At 57.4% G+C, this 23234-nt stretch overlaps 1 protein-coding gene across 2 annotated transcripts in view; it reads right to left on the bottom strand.

Annotated features, from left to right (window-relative positions):
- Positions 1-21939, bottom strand: part of CPNE5 (copine 5) — a 99830-nt gene extending 77891 nt beyond the window's left edge. For both annotated transcript variants that reach the window (XM_066359527.1, XM_066359528.1), the window contains exons 1-3: positions 21286-21939; positions 5367-5407; positions 4576-4622 (exon numbers count right to left, since the gene is read on the bottom strand). In XM_066359527.1, the coding sequence (XP_066215624.1) occupies positions 4576-4622; positions 5367-5407; positions 21286-21380 (183 nt within the window). In that variant the 5' untranslated portion in view covers positions 21381-21939. The remainder of the gene's footprint in view (positions 1-4575; positions 4623-5366; positions 5408-21285) is intronic.
- Positions 21940-23234: the final 1295 nt, after the last annotated feature.

Here is a 23234-nt window from a genome sequence, read left to right as displayed (position 1 = left end):
GGACAGCCTCCTGGCAAGGGTGGGGCGAGGATCACCCCCAACACACACACTTTTCAAATGGGAAACAAGAGGCGCTCTCCGCTGGGTCCCTCTTCCCACTAAAAGCGTTCCTGGGACCCTTCCCACCTGGCCGTCCTGCCTTCCGCTGGGACGTGCTGAAGGCCCTGGCAAGCCTTGATGCAACTAGTCCTCTATTTCCTGGGCTAAAATCACATCTCAAGTCCATTTTCACGAAATGCGGTGACAGATTTTTTAGGTGCCAGGAAGATGGGGCTTTCTCAGAAGACATTAAAACGACCCAAACGGTTCAAATCGGCTCAAGTCCGGCAGCCAGGGGCTGCGGGAACGGCTCTCATCCTTCCGCGGCCTCACGCCAACCCGGGGTCTGGGCTTTGCCGGGAGGAGCTGCCGGACCTGCAGTGGACTCCCGCTGGGTCACAGGATGATCATCTCTTAGCCAAGATTCCACTGACAGACATTTTGCAAAGAACTAGCTGGTGGATCGGTGGTCATTGGTTTCTGTTTACTCACAAAGGCAATCTCCCATCCCAGGGCCAGTTCCATAAGGATGGATCTGGCTTGGTCTTTTCCTGATACTTTTCTCTGGGGACCACGCAGAGAATCAGGCAAAGAAGGACCTTGATATGTTTGTGAGTGCCTCTTCTCTTCTCCAAAACAGCTTGAAGCTTGTGTCCTAGGGGTACTGTCAGGGGCCCCCGCAGGCCGCCCCCAAATACCCCAAAATGATATCTCGAGGACTTGAAATTAAAGGTACTTGACAAGCAGCCAGTGGAAGAGAGGCACATGGACTGGCCTTGTCCCCTCAATGCAGGAAATAGTTCCGTGCTGTGAATGGTGTCCTCCTGGCCGCAGGGGGGTGAGAGAGACACCCTGGTCACTAGAGTTAAGGAATCCCAGGCCAAAGAGTTTGCCTAAGCAAAACTGCTACTCCTTTACTACCCAACCCCAAACTTTGTTTAGATTCCTCAGTGATGAGCTGCCAAACCTAAACATCTGTGTTCTGTCATTTCCTCACAAATGTACTGCTTCTTTGCTGAAAAAGTATAGTAAGATGGCTGGTTCATCATCTTGGAAAGCACTGTCATTTATTATCTCTCGTGCACACATATCACGTCCTTTTTCTCCTGTTCATTTGCCCTTAGGTCAATTTTATTATCAGTCTAAGAACTCAAAAAGGGTGAGGGGCAGTTTCCCTCTTCTCCACCCTGTGACAGGACATGTGGCCGAGCTCTGACTCTGTCACTCCGGAAGGCTGGGCATGGTGCTGGCTGCCTCTCGGAAATGGGGTCAGTCTCCTTGATCTCCAGGGACCCACCTGCTCTGAATCCTGATCCCCTGACCTCACCTGTCCTCAGCCTAACAGCTACGAGCCCTGTTCAGTCGCCTCCTCCTGGATCTCACCAGCCCACACCCTGAACGCCAGCCGTGCTCTCTCATCCGTTCGCTGTCTGTCCCGGCCTCTCCATGCGTGTCTAGATTCACACCTGCGGGTCTCCACCTTGCTCTGCACGTGGACTCCACCCACCCTCGCCCCCGCAGGTCTTCCAGCGGTTCCACCAATGGGAGGCGCTGGCAAAAAAGCCGAGGGCGGGGAGTGAGGCAGGCGGGGTGGGGTGGGGGCGCTGACCCTGTCCCTCCACTGAAGGTCCCCGCTCCTGTCCAGAAGGCCCCTTACCGCCTTCCCACTGTCGCCAGTCTCACGATTCATCACCCCTCCCAGGTGTCCCTGAAACCTGCCCACTCCTTTCATCAGCAGGCGAACACTCCTTCACTACACCCATCCTCCAGCTACCAGGGCCTGGACTGACCTGCTCATGCCAGCCTCGCCCCATACCTTCCTTTGCCCATGCCACAGCCTCTGCTGCTGGGCCCTGTGCTGCGCCCCCGGCTCCGCCCACACCCGGCTCCTCCAGGTGGATGCGCCCACCACACGGGGCTCTGGGACCCGGACTCAGCCACCCGGGGCCTCTCCTGCCCTCGCAGAGTGAGCTGATGACCCCCGAAGTTCCTCCGACCCACATCGTGCACCCCTCAGCCGGGTGCCTTGTGTTTAGTCAAATTCCCTTTTTAAACCCAGTGAGCTATGAACATGGGAAGCAGGGACTTTCTCCCCTGAGCTCCCGTGCCCTTCTCACCCATACCTCTCACGGTTCCCGTTGGGATTATTCATGCGTGTGAGCCCCCCCTTCCTGGCTGCACACTCCCCGCTCCAGCTGGCGTTTAGTGACGCTCTGTTCCCCTGACCGGCACCCTCCCGCCCGCCACCTGCACCCGGTCTGTTGCCCAGCGCCTCCTAAATGCTTCCTGGTGCAAATATTGACTGAAATGGGGCTGTGGCCGCCAGGCCCCCGAACACTCTGGATAACGCTGAACAGTGATATTTACAGAGCAGTGAGGATGCCCCAGGCACGTTACACTCCCTACCCACCCATCCTGTTCCATCCCTGTCTCGGGCCTGCAAGGTAGGCGTTACCTCCGTATTACATGTGTGGAAACTGAGGCACGAGCAGGGTAAGCAACTGGCCCCAGGTCCCACCTCCAGAAAGGGCCGGAGCCAGGATTGAAGTGCGGGTGCGTTTGACAGCCAGGCCTCCCCATTTTTTTTCTGACACCCCCTCACCCTGCAGGTGCTGGTGGTGACAACTGGGGACCCTGAACCAAATGGAGATGAGTCCCAGTGACAGATGGTAAGCTCCGGCCCGCCGGCTAGCGGATCCACGCCCCTCTGCACAGGCCCCACCGCGCTCTCCTGAATGAATCACGGAGGCATTAGCACATTCCTGCTTTCTATGAAGCTAGGCCAAAAAGGCCTCAAAAGTAATTAGTTCGTTTAAGTAGGCTAAACGTTTCCCCGGCAATCTGCTTGATGCTTTAATTGGCATAGTCTTGGAGAGGGTGAAAAAGCAAACTTCACCCGACGACGCCCATAGAAGTGTCTCCCATACATTTTATGGATAAAATTCACCCCCTTCGGCCACCTGGTCCTGCCACACCTTGGGGAGCAGGGGGCAGGCAGGAGGTGCTCGGGCCCCTCGGGCGGCCGGCGAGGAAGGTGGGGGTCGGGGTAAAGCCTGAGTCCCTGATGCCGGCTCTCCACATTCTTATCGTGTCATCGCCGGGGACGCTCCAGGTTCGTAGCAGAGCTTGGAGCCAGGCTAAGGAGCTGGGACTGGATTCAGAGTGGAAGAAAGTAACTGAAGATTTCTGGGCTGGAGGCTGACCTAACTGAATTCTCACATTCGTCAGACCCACGAGTTGGCAGCTGTGGGTGAGACACGGAGCCAGATGCTGTACCCATATTTCCCAGGCCATGGGGATCCCGGTGGGCCTGCACTCCTGTCCCCCTCAGCCTGGGGCTCCCCGAGGATGGGGCCATGTCTTCCCTCAGACTGGGCTCCCCGAGGACGGGGCCATGTGCCCCCCCTCAGACTGGGCTCCCTGAGGACGGGGCCGTGTCTTCCCTCAGACTGGGGCTCCCCGAGGATGGGGCCATGTCTTCCCTCAGACTGGGCTCCCTGAGGATGAGGCCATGTGCCCCCCCTCAGACTGGGCTCCCTGAGGATGAGGCCATGTGCCCCCCCTCAGACTGGGCTCCCTGAGGACGGGGCCGTGTCTTCCCTCAGACTGGGCTCCCTGAGGATGAGGCCATGTGCCCCCCCTCAGACTGGACTCCATGAGGACGGGGCCGTGTCTTCCCTCAGACTGGGGCTTCCCAAGGATGGGGCTGTGTTCCCCCCTCAGACTGGGGCTCCCCGAGGATGGGGCCATGTGCCCCCCCTCAGACTGGGGCTCCCCGAGGATGAGGCCATGTGCCCCCTCAGACTGGGCTCCCTGAGGACGGGGCTGTGTCCCCCCTCAGACTGGGGCTTCCCAAGGACGGGGCTGTGTTCCCCCCTCAGACTGGGGCTCCCCGAGGATGGGGCCATGTGCTCCCTCAGACTGGGGCTCCCCGAGGATGGGGCCGTGTTCCCCTAGACTGGGGCTCCCTGAGGATGAGGCCATGTGCCCCCTCAGACTGGGGCTCCCTGAGGATGAGGCCATGTGCCCCCCCTCAGACTGGGGCTCCCCGAGGATGGGGCCGTGTTCCCCTAGACTGGGGCTCCCCGAGGATGAGGCCATGTACCCCCCCTCAGACTGGGGCTCCCCGAGGATGGGGCCGTGTTCCCCTAGACTGGGGCTCCCTGAGGATGAGGCCATGTTCCCCCCTCAGACTGGGGCTCCCCGAGGATGAGGCCATGTTCCCCCCTCAGACTGGGCTCCCTGAGGATGAGGCCATGTGCCCCCCCTCAGACTGGGGCTCCCCGAGGATGAGGCTATGTTCCCCCCTCAGACTGGGGCTCCCCGAGGGCAGGAACTTTCCAGTCCACATTAGTTCTTCCTGCAACAGCAGGGACAAGACTCCACCCTCTGCACACCTTCATATCCTTCCCCTGGGCTCAGATGCCACCGTTACAAACATCAGGTGGGACGTCTCCAGAGCCGGAAGAACAAGCAGACTACGATCAGGGACAGGCTGGGGTCTCTCCAGTGGGAGAGGAGAGGGGCTGGACCTACCTCCCTCCACTGCTTGTTCTCCATTCCTTGAATGTACATGACGCACACTGTGGGGAGAGAGGGAAAGAGGGTTAGCACGCCAGGCAGGCCAAGAGGAAGGCGGTATCCCAGATGGGGAAGGCCCCGGCGGGCACGAGCTCGTGAGACTCCGGCCTGGGCAGCAGTGTTGAGACCGGGGGACTGTCAGCTTGGAGAGGGGGGCCTAGAACATCAGTGCGTCTGGAGCTGAAGCACATCGAGACCTGAGCAAGTGTGAAGTGTGACGCAGGTAGACAGGGGGGCAGGATGGATGACTTGGTGGCACCTGAAACTCAAGCCATCCCTTTAGGGCTCAAGGGCAGCCTCAGAAGGCTTGTTACTATCACCAGCCCCCCTTCACTGATGGTCCAGTTGAGCCTCAGAGGAGGCCAATGACTGGTTTGAGGTCATATATGTGAGTGGCATTTCTCCGGGCTAGAACCCTAGACTCCAAAATCAGTGCTCGTTCCCCCAGACCACAGCCAACTGGGGCTCTTAAATGTACTGGTTTCCCTGGGACTGAAAACTTTGGGCCCTGACTCCCTGACCAACGCCAACCCACTTGGCTGTATTGAGGCTTCATGAGCACAGGGCCTGGGAAGGGTCAACAGCCCAGCTCCTTCTCCGGACAGTGCTTGTGAACAGCCTCGGTGTGTCTGGGCCGGTGCCGGGCACGGGCTGGGCACTGTCCGGGCTCACGTGTTGGCCGCCGCAATCAGTCACGAGGCCCTTGTTATTGCTGTTACTGTTATCGTTGTCAGAGCAGAACTTACATGGGTCGGACTTGGAAAACATGTCTTTGTCCAAAAGGTTCCTGAAAGAAGGGGAGAGAGGAGGAGTTAGCAGAGCTCAGGAGAAGAGGACCTCGGGGGATTCGGGCCTCCCCGAGACCAGTTAGCAGAGCTCAGGAGAAGAGGATCTCGGGGGATTCGGGCCTCCCTGAGACCAGTTAGCAGAGCTCAGGAGGAGAGGACCTCGGGGGATTCGGGCCTCCCCGAGACCAGTTAGCAGAGCTCAGGAGGAGAGGACCTCGGGGGATTCGGGCCTCCCCGAGACCAGTTAGCAGAGCTCAGGAGGAGAGGACCTCGGGGGATTCGGGCCTCCCTGAGACCAGTTAGCAGAGCTCAGGAGGAGAGGACCTCGGGGGATTCGGGCCTCCCCGAGACCAGTTAGCAGAGCTCAGGAGGAGAGGACCTCGGGGGATTCGGGCCTCCCTGAGACCAGGACGCTGACTCTGGCCTGGCCTCACTTGGGTGACACAGGAGGAGCAGGGGCTCCTTCTGCACTGTTTGTTTGACACATCAAAGCCCACAGGGCAGGCCTTGGCCAGCTGGCTCAGTGGTAGAGCACTGGCCTGGTATGTGGATGTCCCAGGTTCGATTCCTGGTCAGGACACATAGGAGAAGCGACCATCTTCTTCTCTCCCCATCCCTCTCCCCCTTTTCTCTCTCTTCTCCTCCTGCATCCAGTGGCTCGATTGGTTTAAGTGTGGCCTCAAGCACGGAGGATAGCTCAGTTGGTCCAAGTGCCTCAGCCTCCAGCGCTACAATAGCTTGGTTGCAAGCACGGCCCCAGATGGGGGTTGCCAATGGATCCCGGTCAGATATGTGATTCTCATATGGGGTCTGTTTCTCTAACTCCCCTCCTCTCACTTGGAAAAGAAGGAAAAAAAGCCTACAGCAAGTGCTGGAGTCCTCACCTCAGCTTCCTGAGTGCAGCGCCCACCCCCATCCCCACCATCATCACACTCCCTCTCGTACCCTGGATCCCACAGCCCCTCGCTCTTGGACCAAATTTCAGTCTACTCGGTGTCTTAGCCTGTTCTAGAAACTCTCCCCTTACCATATCTCTGTCTCTCAAAAAGTAAAATCAAGCCATCCAAACATATCCACACTATTCCCATTCTCTCAGGGCCGTCCTTACAGCCAGTTTATGCCATTGTCTCCTCCGTGCTGAGGGAGGAAGGAACTACACCTCTCAAGGGGCACAGGCTCGTTTGAACAGGGCCCCTCAATGCAACTGCAGCTCCGGCTCATTGAGCCGCAGTGATGGGCCAGGCACCGTGCTAAGTGCTCTGCAAATAGGAGCTCCTGATTCTCACGCTGCCCTACAGGGTCAGTACTGGGTAGGTAGCATCCCAGCCTGCAGATGTGGAGGTGGAGGCACAGGAGATCAGGCAAGGGTCCCTCCTGCACATCTGGTGTCCCGCATTCAACAGTGGCCTGATGCTGGCAGGAAGCAACAGAGGAGATGACTCAAGTCCTCTGAGCCTCTGTTTCCTCATCCGTACAACACAGACAGTAGTGCCAGCCTCGAGGGCTGCTGATGCCCTGTGCCGTCTGCTCAGCCCTCCCCGTTCCTGTGCACACCCGTGGTTCCCTCCTGCTTGTCTCCTCAGGGCTCTCTCTGGCAGGCGGGCTACAGGTACCGGAAGTTTATCCTCAGAGGGCAGCCCTCACCCCACGATGATGGACAGGAGCTGGGGGAAAAATACCTGCTTCCTCACTCCCCCTTCCCACACCCACCCTGAGGCATGCTCCAGTCTCCCAGGGGGACTCAATGGGACAGAGCCCCAGGAAACCTGCCCATTAAAGACCCGTGTTGACTGGGCAAAGGCATCCCTCCACTCCCCATCCCGAAGGAGTTCCCTATGAGCCCTCCTGCCTGATAGAGTAACCCCCACCTCCTACTCTGCCCTAAAGTGAAGCTCTGAGCCAGTCACATCTCAGCCTTCCTCCCAGACACTCCCAGGGGTCGCCTCACCTTTTCCCTCTCCACTTTATCACGGGCCTTTGTGCCCCCTTGAACCCCTTTCCCAAAGAGGAGAAACACTAGACATGGGTCTGTGTGGCTTCCAACAGCCAACTCCAATGTCAGAGCTGGACGGACCCCCGGGGTCAGGCACCCCATGTTCTCCACAGGAGGGAGCCTGGGACCCAGGGAGAGGCAGGGAGTGGCCACTGCCTACAGCAAACAGTGGTAGAACCAGAAAGGTCTAGAAGGAGGCCTTACCCTGAGTCACCATCATCACCAAAGCAATCAGGAGTGACAGCTTGTCTGAGCAACTTAAACTCAATCGCCTGTAACCTCCATCCTGACTTGGGAGCCAGAGGCCAACCAACAGATAGACAGACAGACAGATGCAGTAGCAACCCGGTGCTAAGCACAGGGCATCCCCTGCTGCCTGAGGAGGCCCGCAATTGTGCTCATGAGTCACCAGCTCCGGTCCTCGAGCAGATTCCCAGAGACGTCTCTGAGAGAGAGAGATTCCCCAGGTGCCCGTCCCCCTGCTCAGTCTCTTCATTCAGGGGTCTCTCCCCAAAGCTGGCCCCCACCCCTCCTCCACCAGACCTGCTCCCAGCCAGCTGTCACTTGGGAAACCATCTGATAAGCCGCCCAGCCCATGGCGTGAGCATCACAGGAAATGACACCCGAGGCAGCTCTGAGAAGCAGGCAGCAGGGGCCGCAGGTGAGATAGCACTTGATAGATGCTCGTCCGCTCCAGGGTGGGCTGACCTGTACCTGCGCAGACCTTCCCCTCCCGCAGTGCGCTAGGTGTGGAGGCAACAGCCTCCCTCTTGATTTAAACAAAAGAAAAAACGCCTTAGCACCAAAGACCGAGGCGAGGAGCTGGGAACTCCGAACCAGGGTTGGGGGCGGAGCTTCTCCACTAAAGCGGGAGCCGGCAGGGGTTTCTCTGTGACTGCGGTAATGGAATTCGACAATTACTACATAATACGCTAAAATGGTCCAGCTGGAAGGGACCTCACTGGTCGCCTTTTCCGATTCTTTTCTAAATCAGGAATGTGAGACTCAGAGAGAAGGCAAGTGACTTCTCCAAGGTCTGGGTTCCCTCCAAGTCTGGGTCAGGCACTCAGGTTTAGTCCTGTCTAAGCTAGTAAGAGAGGGAGATCCTGGATTTCAGCCTAGGTGCGTGTGTGTGTGTGTGTGTGTGTGTGTGAGAGAGAGAGAGAGAGAGAGAGAGAGAGAGAGAGAGAGCTTTATCTTCAGAGACACAAATGGACTTTTCTTGGCTCTGCCCGCCCTCCCAGCTGGGCAAGAGGCACATGGCTAGACTAAGAAATAGAATCCTGTCTGACCAGGCGGTGGCACAGTGGAGAGAGCATCAGACTGGGATGCAGAGGACCCAGGTTTGAGACCCCAAGGTCGCCAACTTGAGCTCGGGATTATCTGATTGGAGCAAAATTCACCAGCTTGGACCCAAGGTCGCAGGCTTGAGCAAGGGGTTACTCAGTCTGCTGAAGGCCCATGGTCAAGGCACATATGAGAAAGCAATCAATGAACAACTAAGGTGTCACAGTGAAAAAACTGATGATTGATGCTTCTCATCTCTCTCCTGTCTGTCTGTCCCTGTCTATCCCTCTCTCTCACTCTCTGTCTCTGTAAAAAAAAAAAAAAAAAAAAAAAAGAATCCAGTCACCTAGCTTCAGTGGCTCTTGGCCCAGTGACCTCAGGACTGTCGATGCATCCTGAGGCGTGAGTTATTCTGGCCACAAACCCAAAGGTGATGCCAACCCTCTTCCCCCGCTCCACACTGCTGAGGTCACGCTTCCGTCCTTCCAGACCTACTCCCATCCTTCCTCCCCGGTTCTACCTTTCCTGGGCAGACAGTGAGCAGCAGCGTTTCCTCTCGCCGCCCCTGAGCTCCCTCTGGCCTGCAGCGTGCAGCCCTCTGACTCGTCTTCAGCACACCCTGGGCTGCAAAAGTGCCTCCGTCTCTTCCTCTGGCTGTGTACTCCCTCCAGGACTGGGACCCCCACTCTGCCTCGAGCCAGCCCAGCATCTACGTCAGAGCAGGGGCCTGGCACATGGGGAGGACGAAGACAGACCAAAGCAATGGCCAGCCTGACCTGCGGTGATGCAGTGGACACAGTGTCGACCTGGAACGCTGAGGTCACCAGTTTGAAGCCCCAGGCTCGCCTGGTCAAGGCACATACGGGAGTTGATGCTTCCTGCTCCTTCCCTCTTCTCTCTCTCTCTCTCTCTCTCCTCAAATGAATAAATAAAATCTTTAAAAACAACAACAAAGCAATGGCCAGACGGGTGAACGCGGCCCTTGCCTCTTCGCCAGCACGCACCCGGTCATGCTCAGGACAAGGCCCGGGACTTCCTTTCAGCCGGAGAGCCGACTGGCGAATGCACAGGCTGCAGTCGGACATGCTGGGCCCACGTCCCAGATCTGGACAAGTTACTTGCTCTCCTTGTGCCTCGGTTTCCCCATCTGTAAAGCGGGGCTAAACACAGTTCCTCCCTCGGGACCACTGTGAAGCACTCGGACACGGTGAGGCTTGTTCAGATGGGCCAGTCATCATGGCCAGGTTCTGAGCAGAGCAGTCACTCCCATGGTGGGTGCTCAGGCTCACTTGGGTGACAAAGGAGAGACAGGACGAGTGACATAGCCACCTCTACCCTCACTGGTCCAAGGACCCCTACCTTCAACATGCAGACTCTCAGCGTCCCGTTGCAAAGCGTGTGTTGAATGCCCCCGCTGGCTGAGGGCAGCCTCCCGCACGTCAGCCTCAGGCTTCCCCTGGTCTCAGGTCCCTGAACCCTACACCCTGCTCTGGTCCTTCCCCTCGAGCACACGCGCCCCCCTGCCTGTGTGCTGACAGACACGCCTGCCCTCCGGACCTTGAGATGGCCGCTCGCCCCACGCGCCACGGGCTCGCGCTCCTTGGGACCCGGCCCTTCTCCCGCTTGTAAGAAGGTGGATGCGTGGGCCCCACTCCTGGCATCTGATCTTGTAGGTCTGGACAGGGCCCCAGAAGCCACAGACACACACCCACTCACGCACACACGTGTGTGCATACACATGCACACTGTTCCCAGTGACACCAGTCCAGACCCCAAACGTCAGGACATAGGGTCTCAGGGCCTCGGTTGGCCCACTGCAACAGCATACACATGCGTAGCACACGAAGGCTCTGACATGACTGTCCCCCAATCCACGGGGGACTCGGGGGCTCAGCGGCGAGGGACTTGCCCGCGGGGACACGGGCAGTAAGAAGCTGACAGGGAGGCAAACCAGGTCTTCCGCCACCAAGCAGGGCCCAGACCACAAGGGCACCGACAGACCAGATCCTAAGTGCTTTTTCTCCACCTTCTATCTTTGGAGAGCTCAAAATAAAAAAAAATCCTTTCCAACAGGCAAATGTATTTTTTCCCCAAAAGAGCATAAAACCCTTCCGCTGTCCGCGCTGCAGCCTGGAAATTGGCTTTCTTTTGTTCCTCAAATCAAGGCCAGGGAGGGCGCACTGAAGGCCCTTCTCCTCTCCATTCTCCCCCAAGGAACATTTCCAGTTCGGGGCAGCAACAGAATGGCTGTGACCGCGTGCCGAGGTCAGAAGGCTGCAAGGCCCCCCCCCCCCCCCGCACAGGCAGGAAGCACTGGACGGGCCGAGTGACAGACAGCTCCTGGCCGGTGCTAAGGGAGGGGGTTGGGAGGAGAAGCTGTCAGAGAGAGGAAGAGGGTGCCGTCCTCGGGGGGGGGGGCGGTCTGAGGGGGGACATGGCCCCGTCCTCGGGGAGCCCAAGTCTGAGGGGGGACATGGCCCCGTCCTTGGGGGGCCCCGGTCTGAGAGTGGACATGACCCTGTCCTCGGGGAGCCCCAGTCTGAGGGGAACACAGCCCAGTCCCTCGGGGAGCTCCAGTCTGAGGGGGGACATACCCCATCGTCGAGGAGCCCAAGTCTGCAGAGACACATTTGTTCTTGAGCTGAGCTGCTGGGGGAACTGACCATCACACATCCCTGTTTGTCTCTAAGAAAGCCCTTCAAGGTGACACGGATGAACCGAGTGGTGACTCTGGCCACCGCGCAGAAAGCAGCATGGGAAGGCTCCCACACCCAGCTTTTCTGGGCCAGAGGTCCTTAATAGGGTCTATGGACCCCCTGAAACTATAAGAAAGATGAGGCCCATTGGTCCACATGGAGGCATTCTTCCTGGAGGGCTTTCATATCATTCCCAAAGAGGTTCATTAGGCTAAAAAAGTTATAAAAACAACAACAACTTGGTTTATCTTCTTTCCAATAACCCTCCCTAAGCGTCTCTCCAACCTCTGACAAAAAGTGGAGACGTTGAGACGACAGACTTGTAGCTTCCTGTCTGGGTCCCCACCCCAGCTCTGCCTATTACTAGCTGTATGATCTCACTAGCTTCTTTGTGCCTCAGTATTCCCATCTGTGACATGGGGATATTGATAGCTCTCTCCTAGGGGTTTTCTGAGAACAGAGTTCATACATGCAAGAGTTCCAACAGTGTCCAGCACATGGTAAGTTGCCATCCAGAGCCCGGCACACAGTAAGTGCTCATTAAAGGCCTACGGAGAACGAAGCGGCTTCTCGTGATGCCCTGTATCCACCGCCCACCCACGCTCCCTGATGCTAGGCTGCGGGGGGCCCTCCATCTCTGGCATGCCTGTGCCCACCACTGCCCATCTGGCTATGCAACCCTCCTTGAGGAGAACAGACAGGACAGGGGAGCTGACATCAGGGAGAAACGGGAGCCCTAAGGGGCCCACCAGCAACACACCATTTCTCTCTGGAGTGACCCAGCACCAAACACCTGGTCTACCCCCCAGGCAGGCAAAGAGGATGAGAGAGAAATGACATATGCCGCACCAAGTCCTTGGTTGGGTACCTAATCGGTGACACCCTATTCACCCTGCGTGTCAACGCCGGCAGGTGGATGGCACCCCACGCTACAAGCAAGGCTGCTGAGCCTGAGAGCTGTGCCCGGTGTCAGCCATCTTTCCAGGAAGCTTCCTGATCAAACGCCGCAGCCCAAGCCCATTTGGACATGTCACAGAGAGCATCTATCTGCATCACCAAACCCCGGTCTCCCAAAGCCCCCTCTCAGCCAGAAGTGGCCCTCACATTCTCATGGTTCCTTGCCCTCAGCCTCACCTGGGCTGCTCCCCAAGGAACAACTGAAGAGAACCGGGGGGCTCTCCGCCTCCGTCTGCCCTGCTCCCCATCCTCAGGGGCAGAAGCAACCAGAGGCGATAATCGGAGGGAGCTGGGGCAGAAAGGGGGCCTGGCACTCAGCCCCGGGAACCCGCCTGTCTCCCCTCTCAGATGCCGCCCTCCCCCGTGTGCGCTGTCTCCATGCCAAGTCTCCTCGCCAAGGTCTAAAAAGCAATTTCCACATGGCTTAGAGAGCATTCCTTTCTGGGGCTATTTGCATTTTTATTATTATTAATTATTGTCATAACTGTCCCTCCCATGCTGCGTGACCAAGGGAAGAGAGCATGAGCAACAGCCAGCCTCGGATGCATCCCCGCTGGGACTTCCAGGGCCCCAGGTTAGTTCTGTGACCCCGGCCCAGCTCCTGAACCTCAGTTTCCTCATCTGTGCATGGGGCTAGTACCTGCCTTGCGCAGCTGTTGTGAAGCCGACCGCTTAAAATAGAAACGTGGGCAGCATGCTCCATTTCTCTCTTCCTGTGCCCCCCTCTGGTCCCATTCATCAAGTCTGAAAGGTTTCTGCTTCAAAAACATATCCCAGATCTGTCCACTCTTCCTCATGCCGCCGTCACCACTGTCTGTCACTGGACGGTACAGTGGCCTCCTGCTTAGCTGTTTGCTTCAGTTCCTGCCTCTCCCCTTCCTCTACCAGTCCACTCCTTTACAATACCCAGAGAAAAATTTTAGAAGGCCAATCAGATCACATTACTGCTGTCTAACCCCGCCCCCTCCCAATTCTATTATAATGATAAATCAAACTCCTTAGCATGGGTCACAGGCCATGATCTGCACACCCCTCCCCCATTTTCTCTCTGACCTAATCCTCTTCCATTCCTTGGGATTCTCATTGCTCCAGCCACACAAGCCTCCCTGCAGTTTTGCAAGCATACCAAGGTCTTTTCTGCCACTGGGCCTTTGCACTTGCTGTTCCAGCAGAATCACCCTTTCCAGATCCTCCCCCAGATGGCTTTCTCCCCCATTGGCTCTCACCTCGATGTCCCCTGCCCATCCTGACTAGAGCATCACCAACAACCACAAACTTGTTTGCAGAGCACTTATCTCTCTCAGACATGATTTAATAAAAAAGGTGTACATTTGTTTATATTCCCCATCACCAACACCAATCAATTTAAGTTCTATGAGAAGAGAGAGTTTGCCTATCTTGTTCACCACTATATATATATCCTCAGCACTTCAAACTGTGCGTGGCACAGAGGAACCACTCAATAGCAAATGAGGATCAGTATCAATTACTGAATGAAGGATGTGTCAGTCCTGGTGAATGAATGGATGTGTCAGCAGTGACCAGGTATTGGTATCTATCATCATTACTCATTATTGAGTTTCTTTGCCACATTCCCCTTTTCACAGGACTTCACAAACATAATCCGTTTTGTCTTCATAACCGTTTTTCCAGGAGGCTGTGGACGGTACCAGTATTTCCCCCATTTTACAGATGGAGAGACTGAGGTTAGAGAACTTAAAATGACTTGGCCAAGGTTTCAGAGAAGGTAAGTCAGGAATTGCGTTGACTTTCAGGGTCTTCCCCAGAATTTCTTAGCACCGAAAGGCATAAAACTATCTTACTGGGCCCTTCAGGTACTATGCTGGGCGAGCAAAGCTGAGTGATGTGGGACAGAGGCCCCTTGCTATGCTTTAAAAGCACACTAAGTCTATTATTTCCTGCCCAGGAAACTGGCAGGAAGAGAGGTACCGTCAGGGGTCCAGCTAAGCTGTGCTTGGAGAATCAGTCCCTGTGACCTCACACTGGATGTCCACTGACTGCAGGAAAATCCAAGGAGCCCGTCCTCAGAGATGCCAAACTTGAGGCCCCTGCATCCCCCGCAGCTCAATCGCCTATGGGTCACTTGGAACACCTCCTAGTGGCAGAGTCCACGGCTGTCCAAGAGCAAGCATTCCTCACTGCCTTCCTGCTAACAGAATCCACACTGGTCCAGGCACCTGATAGTGACACCCAGAAGTCAGAGTTCTTGTTGCTACTAACTGAATTATGTACCCCACTCCAAACTCATACATTAAAACACTACCCCCCGGCCTGACCTGTGGTGGCGCAGTGGATAAAGCGTCAACCTGGAAATGCTGAGGTCACCGGTTCGAAACCCTAGGCTTGCCTGGTCAAGGCACATATGGGAGTTGATGCTTCTAGCTCCTCCCCCCTTCTCTCTCTCTGTCTCTCTCTTCTCTCTCTCCCTCTCTGTCTCTCTCCCTCTCTCTCTCCTCTCTAAAAAGGAATAAATAAAATAAAAATTAAAAAAAACCAAACCACTACCCCCCAATGTGATGGTATTTGGAGATGAGGCCTTTGGAAGGTAACTAGGGTTATTTGAGGCCATAAGGGTGGGATTACGATGAGATTAGCGCCCTTACAAAGACACACCACAGAGCTTGCTCCCTCTTTCTTTCTCTGCTAATGAGAACACAGCAAGAAGGTGGCCATCTGAAGCCAGGAAGAAAGTCCTCATCAGAACTGGACCATGCTGGTGACCAAATCCACCCATCTTGGACTTCCATTCTCAGGAATGGTGATACACGAATTGCCGTTGCTTAAGCCAACCCCTCCATGGTACACTGTCATGGCCGCCCAAGCTGACTAATATACTAGTCCAGGGTTGGACATGAGACCCAGTTTTGGCCATTGAAACAGAAGGGGAAGTGTCCTGAGAGATTTGGGGAGGGATTGCACTTTCCAGATTAAAAACAACTTTTCAAAGAGAGGTCTCTGACCCTATGCCTCGCTTCCTATCTTTGGATGTGGCCTGAGATGCCTGAAACAGGCAGCTGTTTTGTACTAACAAGGCCCACCGTTTGGATGGTGGCCGAACGCAAAGATAGTGGGGTCCTTGATGGCCAAGCAAGCTACCAAACCAGCATTGGGATAATCTCCCTCCAGACTCCTTGTGATCTGAGAACAATACATGTATTTCGTGTTTGAATCACTATTAAACTTTCTGTTACCTACAGCTGAAGTATTCCTACCTGAGCCTGACTCCTCTGTGCCTTGCGGCTTTACGGCCTTATTCCCCTTATCTCCCCCCGCCCATTTATTCCCAGTGGTCAGTCATCTCCAGCGATGGCCTTGGGTCTGAGCAGGGAGAACTGTGGGCTGGGAAAGGAGAGATGGTAAGCGACCACTACACGGTCTGGATGCAGTCCTGGGACTGGCCACTGCTCCTTGGGGAACCCTCCAGTCCTGGGTTTGCCTCCCAGAGCCAGAGGCATCCTTGAGCAAGGGAGATCTCTCCCATCCCTGGAGAGAAAACACCTACTTCTTGGTCACCCGGACACCCTATTATGATCCCCATGGACACCCACATTCCCAGCCTCAAGAAATGCTCAACGCTTTGAAGTTTGAGGAAACTGAATTTGAATCCCCCTTTCCAAAACGTACTCAATGTTGCAGCCTTAGCACGCCCCTTTAACCTTTCTGAGCCCTAATTTCCTAATCAGCAAAAAAGGGAAAAGACTATTGTCAACCTCATAGAACTGTTTGCTGTAAGGTTAGAAAGATACAGTAACGCCAGAGGGAGAAATTGAAGATGATCCCCTAGATTCCTGCCCTGGGTGTACAAGCCTGCATAATCCCCTCCCCTTGGTGTGGCTGGGACCTGGGAATATGATGAGATGCTCCCCCCTGTGACTACTGTTACTTTGTACAACACTGTTGCAGCTGACAGGGGAGAGAGAGACTCTCCTGCTGACTTGAAAGAAGTAAGCTGCCTTGTTGTGAGAGGCCCGCCTGGCTAGGACCTCGGGGCCGCCTCTAGGAGCCCAGAGCCACTCCAATCCAACCATCCGCAAGAAAACAGGGCTTCAGCCCTACAGCTGCAAGAAACTGAACCCTGCCATCAACCTAAATGAGCTTAGCTGTGACCCCAAGCCTCAGATGAGGTCATAGCCTCAGCAGGTACCTCGTTTTCAGCCCGGGGAGCCCCTGAGCAGAGAAGCCGGTTATGCTGAGCTCGGGCTTCTGGCCTACACAAACCGTGCGATAGCAAAGGGCTGTTGCTTTAAGCTGCTAGGTTTGTGGTGATTTGTTGCACAGGAATTGAAAACTAATATAATAATCTTAGTCCGAACCAAATTGCTATCTGAGGAGGTGAAAACCAGTTGAGTGCAGGCAGTTGCACATGGCCTGGCCTAACACAGATAGGAGGTGCCTAGCTCGTAGTAAGCACTCAATAAACCCCACTGCGACTCCCCAGCTCCACTAAAGGATGCCCTGGCGCAGTCCGTGGCTGGCTGGACCTCTTTTTCCCAGCACCAGCTGTGACAGCTGCCACACTGTCCCCAGGCCCTCCCTGCCCAAAGCCGCCCTCCCCTGCCTGTCAGAAGAAAGCTCGCCCATTCACAGGCCTCCTGAGAGACCCAGCGCCTAGCTCCTGAGTCAGACTGCCTCTCCTGCCCCAGGGCAACAGAACACCACCCTGAACACACAGCACAAAACAACAGGGGGCGGGGGGGGAGGGGGGCACAGGCAAGGGCTGGCGGAGAGAGGGCAGCTACTTGACAGGTTCCAGCGGGCTGCGCAGTGCCCGCCCCTGGACTCTCCCCGTGTCCCCCACCCGTGCTCTCTCTAGGGGTCTCACCACGGGGAAGTGTGCTTTGCTTCTTCCAGCAGGACCCTGCAGAAGTGCAAAGGTTTCCTGTTACATAAAAAAAAAAAAAAATGCAAATTGCTCTTTCTAACCAGCAGGCTGGTTCTGAGCCCTGCGTCAGATGACATGACATGTGCGCACTCGAGAAAAACAGCGCGGCCCTTGGGGAATGGGACACCGGACAGGTGAGTTCTGCCTGGGTCTGCCCAGAGGCCAACAGTCGGAAGAGGCTCCAGACAGACCACCAGAGGCCAGAGAAACCGGCGGCTCACACTTCCTGCAAGGTCTGCTGGTATCTGGTTCCGTAAACCATCTACCTACCTACCTACTCAGCATCTCAGACTCATGTCAAATGCTATACCTGTCAATAAAACCTCACATGCCAAGTACCTGTCAATAAAACTGCGGGGGCCAGGGAGGAGAGCATCTCTAGATGGATCCAATCTCCAGGACCCTGGGACTCAGCTACAGAGACAGATGTTTACTTACTTTCAGGTGTCCAATCATAGGCAACATAGATTACTACTCAGAGATTAATCCTCCAAACGATGCTGAGGATTATTACACTTCCTTAATAGATGAGAAAACTGAGGCTGAGTGGTTTACCCAATGTCACAGGGACAGAACTGGGATTTGAACCCAGGGAGAGAGATCCCACAGTCTGTGTTCTTAACCACTGAGCCAAACAACCAGGTACTTTCTGACCTTTGGTCCTAAAATCCCCAGAGTTGGTGAGAAACAATTATTTGGGCGGAGACTATAGATTAGCCCCAGAGAAGCCAGCCCACCTACCACAGGGGCCTGAAGGTACCCGTCCGCTATTGTCCTCTGCCCTCAGTGGAGGCTTAGCTGGGCCTCTGCTGTGGTCCTGTGCTGGGGTGCAGACCTGTCCCTGCAGCAGGCAGCTCCGCTCAGCTAGGAGACCCCCAGGACAGGCGGAGCAGGGGTCTGGTCCTGTGCTGGGGTGCAGACCTGTCCCTGGAGCGGGCAGCTCCGCTCAGCTAGGAGACCCCCAGGACAGGCGGAGCAGGGGTCTGGTCCTGTGCTGGGGTGCAGACCTGTCCCTGGAGCAGGCAGCTCCGCTCAGCTAGGAGACCCCCAGGACAGGCGGAGCAGGGGTTTGGTCCTGTGCTGGGGTGCAGACCTGTCCCTGCAGCAGGCAGCTCCGCTCAGCTAGGAGACCCCCAGGACAGGCGGAGCAGGGGTTTGGGTCCCCCTCCCCCAGGCAAGAGCAGAGAGCTCCCAGGGCTGCAGGAGGTGGCAGGGACCTTCAGAAGGAGCCCAGAGGGAAGAGAACTGGCCCCCAGCATGCTGGTTTCTGGTTTCTCAAAAACACTGACCTCCCCGGACCCCAGCAGCTCATTTTGGAGCCTCCTGGAGCGCTCAGCCCATCCACCCCCCCACCCCCGCCTGCTCTGCTCTTGTTCTCCGCCCACCCCGGGTGCTCCGGGCAGGGCACTCCTCAGCACCCTCCTGGGGCCAAGGCACTGCTGACCATGGGATGCAGGGAATAGGCCTTGACTCTCATTCATTGGTGACTATGACCTGTAGACGGTACTGGAGGCAACCACTCTGTGCGGCTCTCCCTCCTCCCCATCCTCTTCCTCCTCTCCTCCTCCTTTTCTCCCTTCCTTCTTTCCTCCCTCCCCCCAACCTTCTAATAGGACCTGGATAGTTAGACCTGGTCGAGGCAAGGTGATGGATGTAAAATGTTAAGCCCACCTAGATTTTCAGGCCTCCCCTCTGCTCTGGGCAACTTCCCCCTTCTCTCCCCTTCCTACCAGAACCCACTACCCCCCCTCCGGCTTTTGGGAGAGCAGGGACGGGGCCTGGGGCAGGCCTTGCGCAGGCTGGCGGATCATGTGTCCTGAGAGGGCACAGACACCAGGCTGATCCCAGAACCACGTCCCCCAGGATCTCAGATGCTTCCCTAGGTACCCTGTAGGCAAAAGGTATGATGCCTCTACTTCCAGAGAGGAAACGGGAGGAGCCAGCCTCACCGCCTTCTGGTAATCATCGCGGCGGCTTATGGCGCACCAACCGCGTGCCAATCAAAGTGCAGAGCAGTGTGTTGGGCACCTCACGATTCTCTGTTTCTGTAGCTCACTTCTCCCATACTATTTGTCGAGCACCCGTTGCGACATGCCAACCACTCTTCCAAGCATGCGAGCTACCGTGGGCAGTGGGGTTTCTCCTGTTTGCACTTGACAGAGGGGAAAACCTAGGCTAAAAGTCAGCCCCAAGTGGTGGAGCAGATTCCGTTTCAAAGCGTCGGACTCCAAAGCCACAATGCTATGTGCCTTCTGCCTCCTCTCCTGCCCTCTCCGCTGGAATAGAGGGTTTGTGTGTCTGAGTCAGGGTAGGGATCTCTGCCCCCAGCTGCTTAGATGGTTGCTCTGGGGGAGGAGGGAAGAAGTCTACACACCAGTGATGTCTTCAGAGGCTGAGTGCTCAGCATGTGAGTGACCCGCTGGCCCAGGCTGAGTACTCAGGACCCAGGGGACACAGAAGACGGTGATTCAGGCTGGGTGTCTCGCGGGTGAGACGGATGGTTGGAAACGGGGGCACGAGGCCCAGCTTTTTGGGATGCAGGGCATGAACTGGCAGAGGAAGGAGGGGTGAACCCTGGATGGGGAATGGGTTGTTCATGGGCTTGGAGGTGGGAGGATCCCGAGACAGCTCTGACATAGACATGATTGAAGGGTGGGGGTGCGGTGAAGGGAGGGGAGTCAGGCAGAGACGTGTGACCTGTTGGAGATGGGAGAAGGGCTGTGGCAGCCGTTGATGGCTGAGAAGGTGAGCCTGGAGCTAATGAGCCATCGGGTTCTCCCAGCAGAGTAACTGCAAGATGCTAATGGCGCTGGGAGACAATTCTGACGGCACTGTGTGTGGGACCAGGGGAGGGACATAGGAGAGTTATCACAGGAGCCTGGCGCAGGGGCAGCTATGTTCCACATCAACCCTCACTTTCACTCACACTCACCCCCCCCCCCATCAGCCCCAGCTCAGGACCTTAGTCTGGCTCATTCTACACCTCCTCACTGCCTGCACTGTGGGGGAGGGATAGGGAAAGGGTCTGACCAGAGAGGAGCCTGGGCGAGGACGGGGTGGGGGTGATTTGGAACCAGGGCACACTCAGGACTCTGGTCGTCTGGGGCAGGAGGAATGGCATCTCAGGGGACCTCAGGTGGGCTATACCTGGGCCATGGTGCCCCTCACAGTCCCAGCAGGGCAGTGGCCCTAGGCCAGCCACAGGGTGATTGCCCTAGGGAGAAGTATCCTCATCTCCACGGCATCCTCTCACTGCCTGGGGCAGCCTTCCCCTCTGGTGGGGGGCTCTAGCAGAGACCCGGCTCGGAGACGGAGAGGTTACCCCGAAAGCCTGTGGGACATGATTGCAGATTTTGGGGTAGAAGCTCAAAAAACACCCTTCCCCTCCCCTGCTGAACTCTAAAATCACACTCAATGAGCTAGTCCTTTGGCTTAAGATTTTGATCCAAGTTATTGTTTTTTAATGGTACCATTTAAAATGGTTATCAGTTTTGCCCACCTCTAGTAATGAGGCAAAGCAAGCTGATCCTTCTCCAAGAGTCAGTTTTGTTGTTGGAGGTGAAAAAAGGCTTTCGAGTCCTGGGGTCTGGGGCCCACGAGTGGGTGGGGGAGGAGAGGAGGAGGGTGTTGGGGCAAAGCAGGGGGGAGAAGAAAGGAAAGGAGGGCAGGAAGGCAGGGGCTGGGCAGGCTGGGAGGGATGGGGCAGATCACCTACTTCTGGATTTGGGGAGGAGTTGATCAGAAATAACTAACCTGTGCCAAGACCCAGGTATAGCCGTCACTCCCCCCTCTCCCGCCTCGGGCGCCTGGACCCCGCTCCTGTGTCTTCATATCGCCTTGCAGCAACAGCCCAGAGTGCAAACTTTCGTGAATAACGACCCCAAGTCTGGCTTCCATTCCGCCGTCGCCACCTGCAGCTGGGCAGGGGCTCTGGCCAGACAGGCGGGGGTTGAGGGGGTTGGCGTCCTGGAGGCGAGGACACGGGCCACGGGGCTCCGGGTCTATGCGCGGGACAGGGGACCCGGCCAGCGGGAGGCTCACCTGCAGGACACTGTGATCTCCACCTTGGTGGCCGGGATGCTGCCCGCCAAGGAGTCGAACTCGCTCAGCGACGTCAGGTCCTCGGGCTGCTCCATCGCTCACCGCGTCCCCCACCCCTAATTAGTCAAGCCCTGCGCGATTCACGCCTTCTCTGGAGCAACGGAAACCCTGGGCTCTCCCCCAAGTCCGGAGCCGAAGCTGGGCGGCAAAGGGAGGAGAGAGGAGCTCGAAGAGGGGGCGTGGGAAGTGAGAGAGGGAAGGGGGGAGGAAGGAGCGGGGGCCGCGGCTCCAAGACGGGTGGCGGGGAACGCGAGGAGGAGGCCGGGGGCCCGGCGGAGAGGGGCGAGGTGTCCGAGGCGCTGGAGCGCAGCGGGGCGAGGCGCAGGGGCGCGGGGCGAGGGCGCCGGGAGGGACGCGTGGCGCGCCGAGAGGGGCGTGCAGCTTCAGGCGGGGGCAGAGGGGTGCAGGGGAGAGAGGGGGCGGCGGGGTCCGGTGGGGCGCGGGCGGCGGGAGCCGGACCCGCGCAGCGAGGAGCCAGGAGCGCCGGGGCTGACCGCCTCTTGCTGAGTCTCGGCGCAGGCGGCGGCGGCGGCGGGGCTGGGGACGCGGCTGCGAGCGCCACCTCCTCGGCTCCAGCTCCGGGCTCCGGGGCGTCCGGGCTGCGGGAAAATCAAATCTGCCTGGAGCCGCCACCTCCCGCCACCGGGCCGGGCTGCTTGCCGAGCGGTGAGCGCCGGAGGGGGCTCCCGCAGGGGCCGGGGCGGGGCCGCGGGCGGGGTCTGCGCGCCGGGCTGAGTGTGTTTGTGTGAGCGAGTCGGTGTGTGCGCGCGTGGCAGGCGTGGGGACGTGGCTCTAGATGCTGGGAGTCTGAGCTGGTCCTGGCCGTGTGCGTCTCCATCTGATTGGGCCCCCCACTCTCCACCCCCTCATGGGGGAGGGAGAGGGATGTGTGAACCAAGGGGCACCTGTTTAAGAAGGGTCTAAACGGGGCGCGGGGAGGGGGCAGGTGCAAGAGATTCCTACACGCATATACCCAGAGGGTTGGGGAGTTCTCTGTTGAGGGTTCCCCCGTGGGGCGGGTGGGGAGAGGTCTCCGTCCAGAAACGGACTCCCACCTGGGGAGGCGTCCAGAACCCCGAGGAGCAGCCTCGGTTTTCTGGTGAGACCGTTAGGCCTACAAAAGGTCGGTGCCTGGGTTCGCCCCCATTACCTAGGGCTCCTGCCCGGCCTGGCTGCGCCGAGTCAGCCACCTAAGCCACGTGCCAGCGCCCTCCCCATCCCTGGCCCGTGGTGACCACACGCTGAGCCAGCTCCCGGGTCTAGAAAATTCCACACCAGACTGAGAGGGCTGCCTGAGCCCCCCCACCCTCCTCCCCTGCTTCTAAGCCACCAACACGGAGTGGGCGCCTGTTGTGCACGGGGCTCTGATCCCTGCCCTGGGAGGGAGGGGGGCGGTGAGGCACCTCTCAGGCAACCCTCCTCCCAGCCAGGCCGCACCCTGCCACCCCCCACCCCCCCTACCCCCACCGCCACGCAGCTTGCTCTCTCAGGCCTGGGGTCGCAGCGAGACCCCCTGTAGCCCCTCCTCAGCCTGGGCCTAAACTATGCTGAGATGGAGCCTCCTCCTGACTCCGATGCGCCTAGGTGGGGGGGGGGGGGAGCGGGAGGGTCCAAGATCCCGAGACTGGACCCAGAAAAGCCACGCCTCTTGGGCCCTGTCTTTGGCAGCTGGGCCTTAAATGGTTAGTGGAGATTCTGCTTGAAGTCAGTTCCCAGAACGTTAGATACAGTCAGAGTCAAAGATAAACGTGAGAACACATTCCTCGGCCTGGGTTAAGTGTGCCCCTTTCAGCCATGGCACCGTATTGGCTGGTCACCTGGTACCAACAGCAAGGGGCAGAGGTGCTGGCATTCCCAGGACAGTGGGGCACAGCTGGGCAGAAGGCCCC

The sequence above is a fragment of the Saccopteryx leptura genome, chromosome 1 (genome assembly GCF_036850995.1).
Source record: "Saccopteryx leptura isolate mSacLep1 chromosome 1, mSacLep1_pri_phased_curated, whole genome shotgun sequence".
Taxonomy (NCBI): domain Eukaryota; kingdom Metazoa; phylum Chordata; class Mammalia; order Chiroptera; family Emballonuridae; genus Saccopteryx; species Saccopteryx leptura.
Note: the sequence above shows the minus strand (reverse complement) of the source record. Positions and strands in the feature narration are given on the sequence as shown.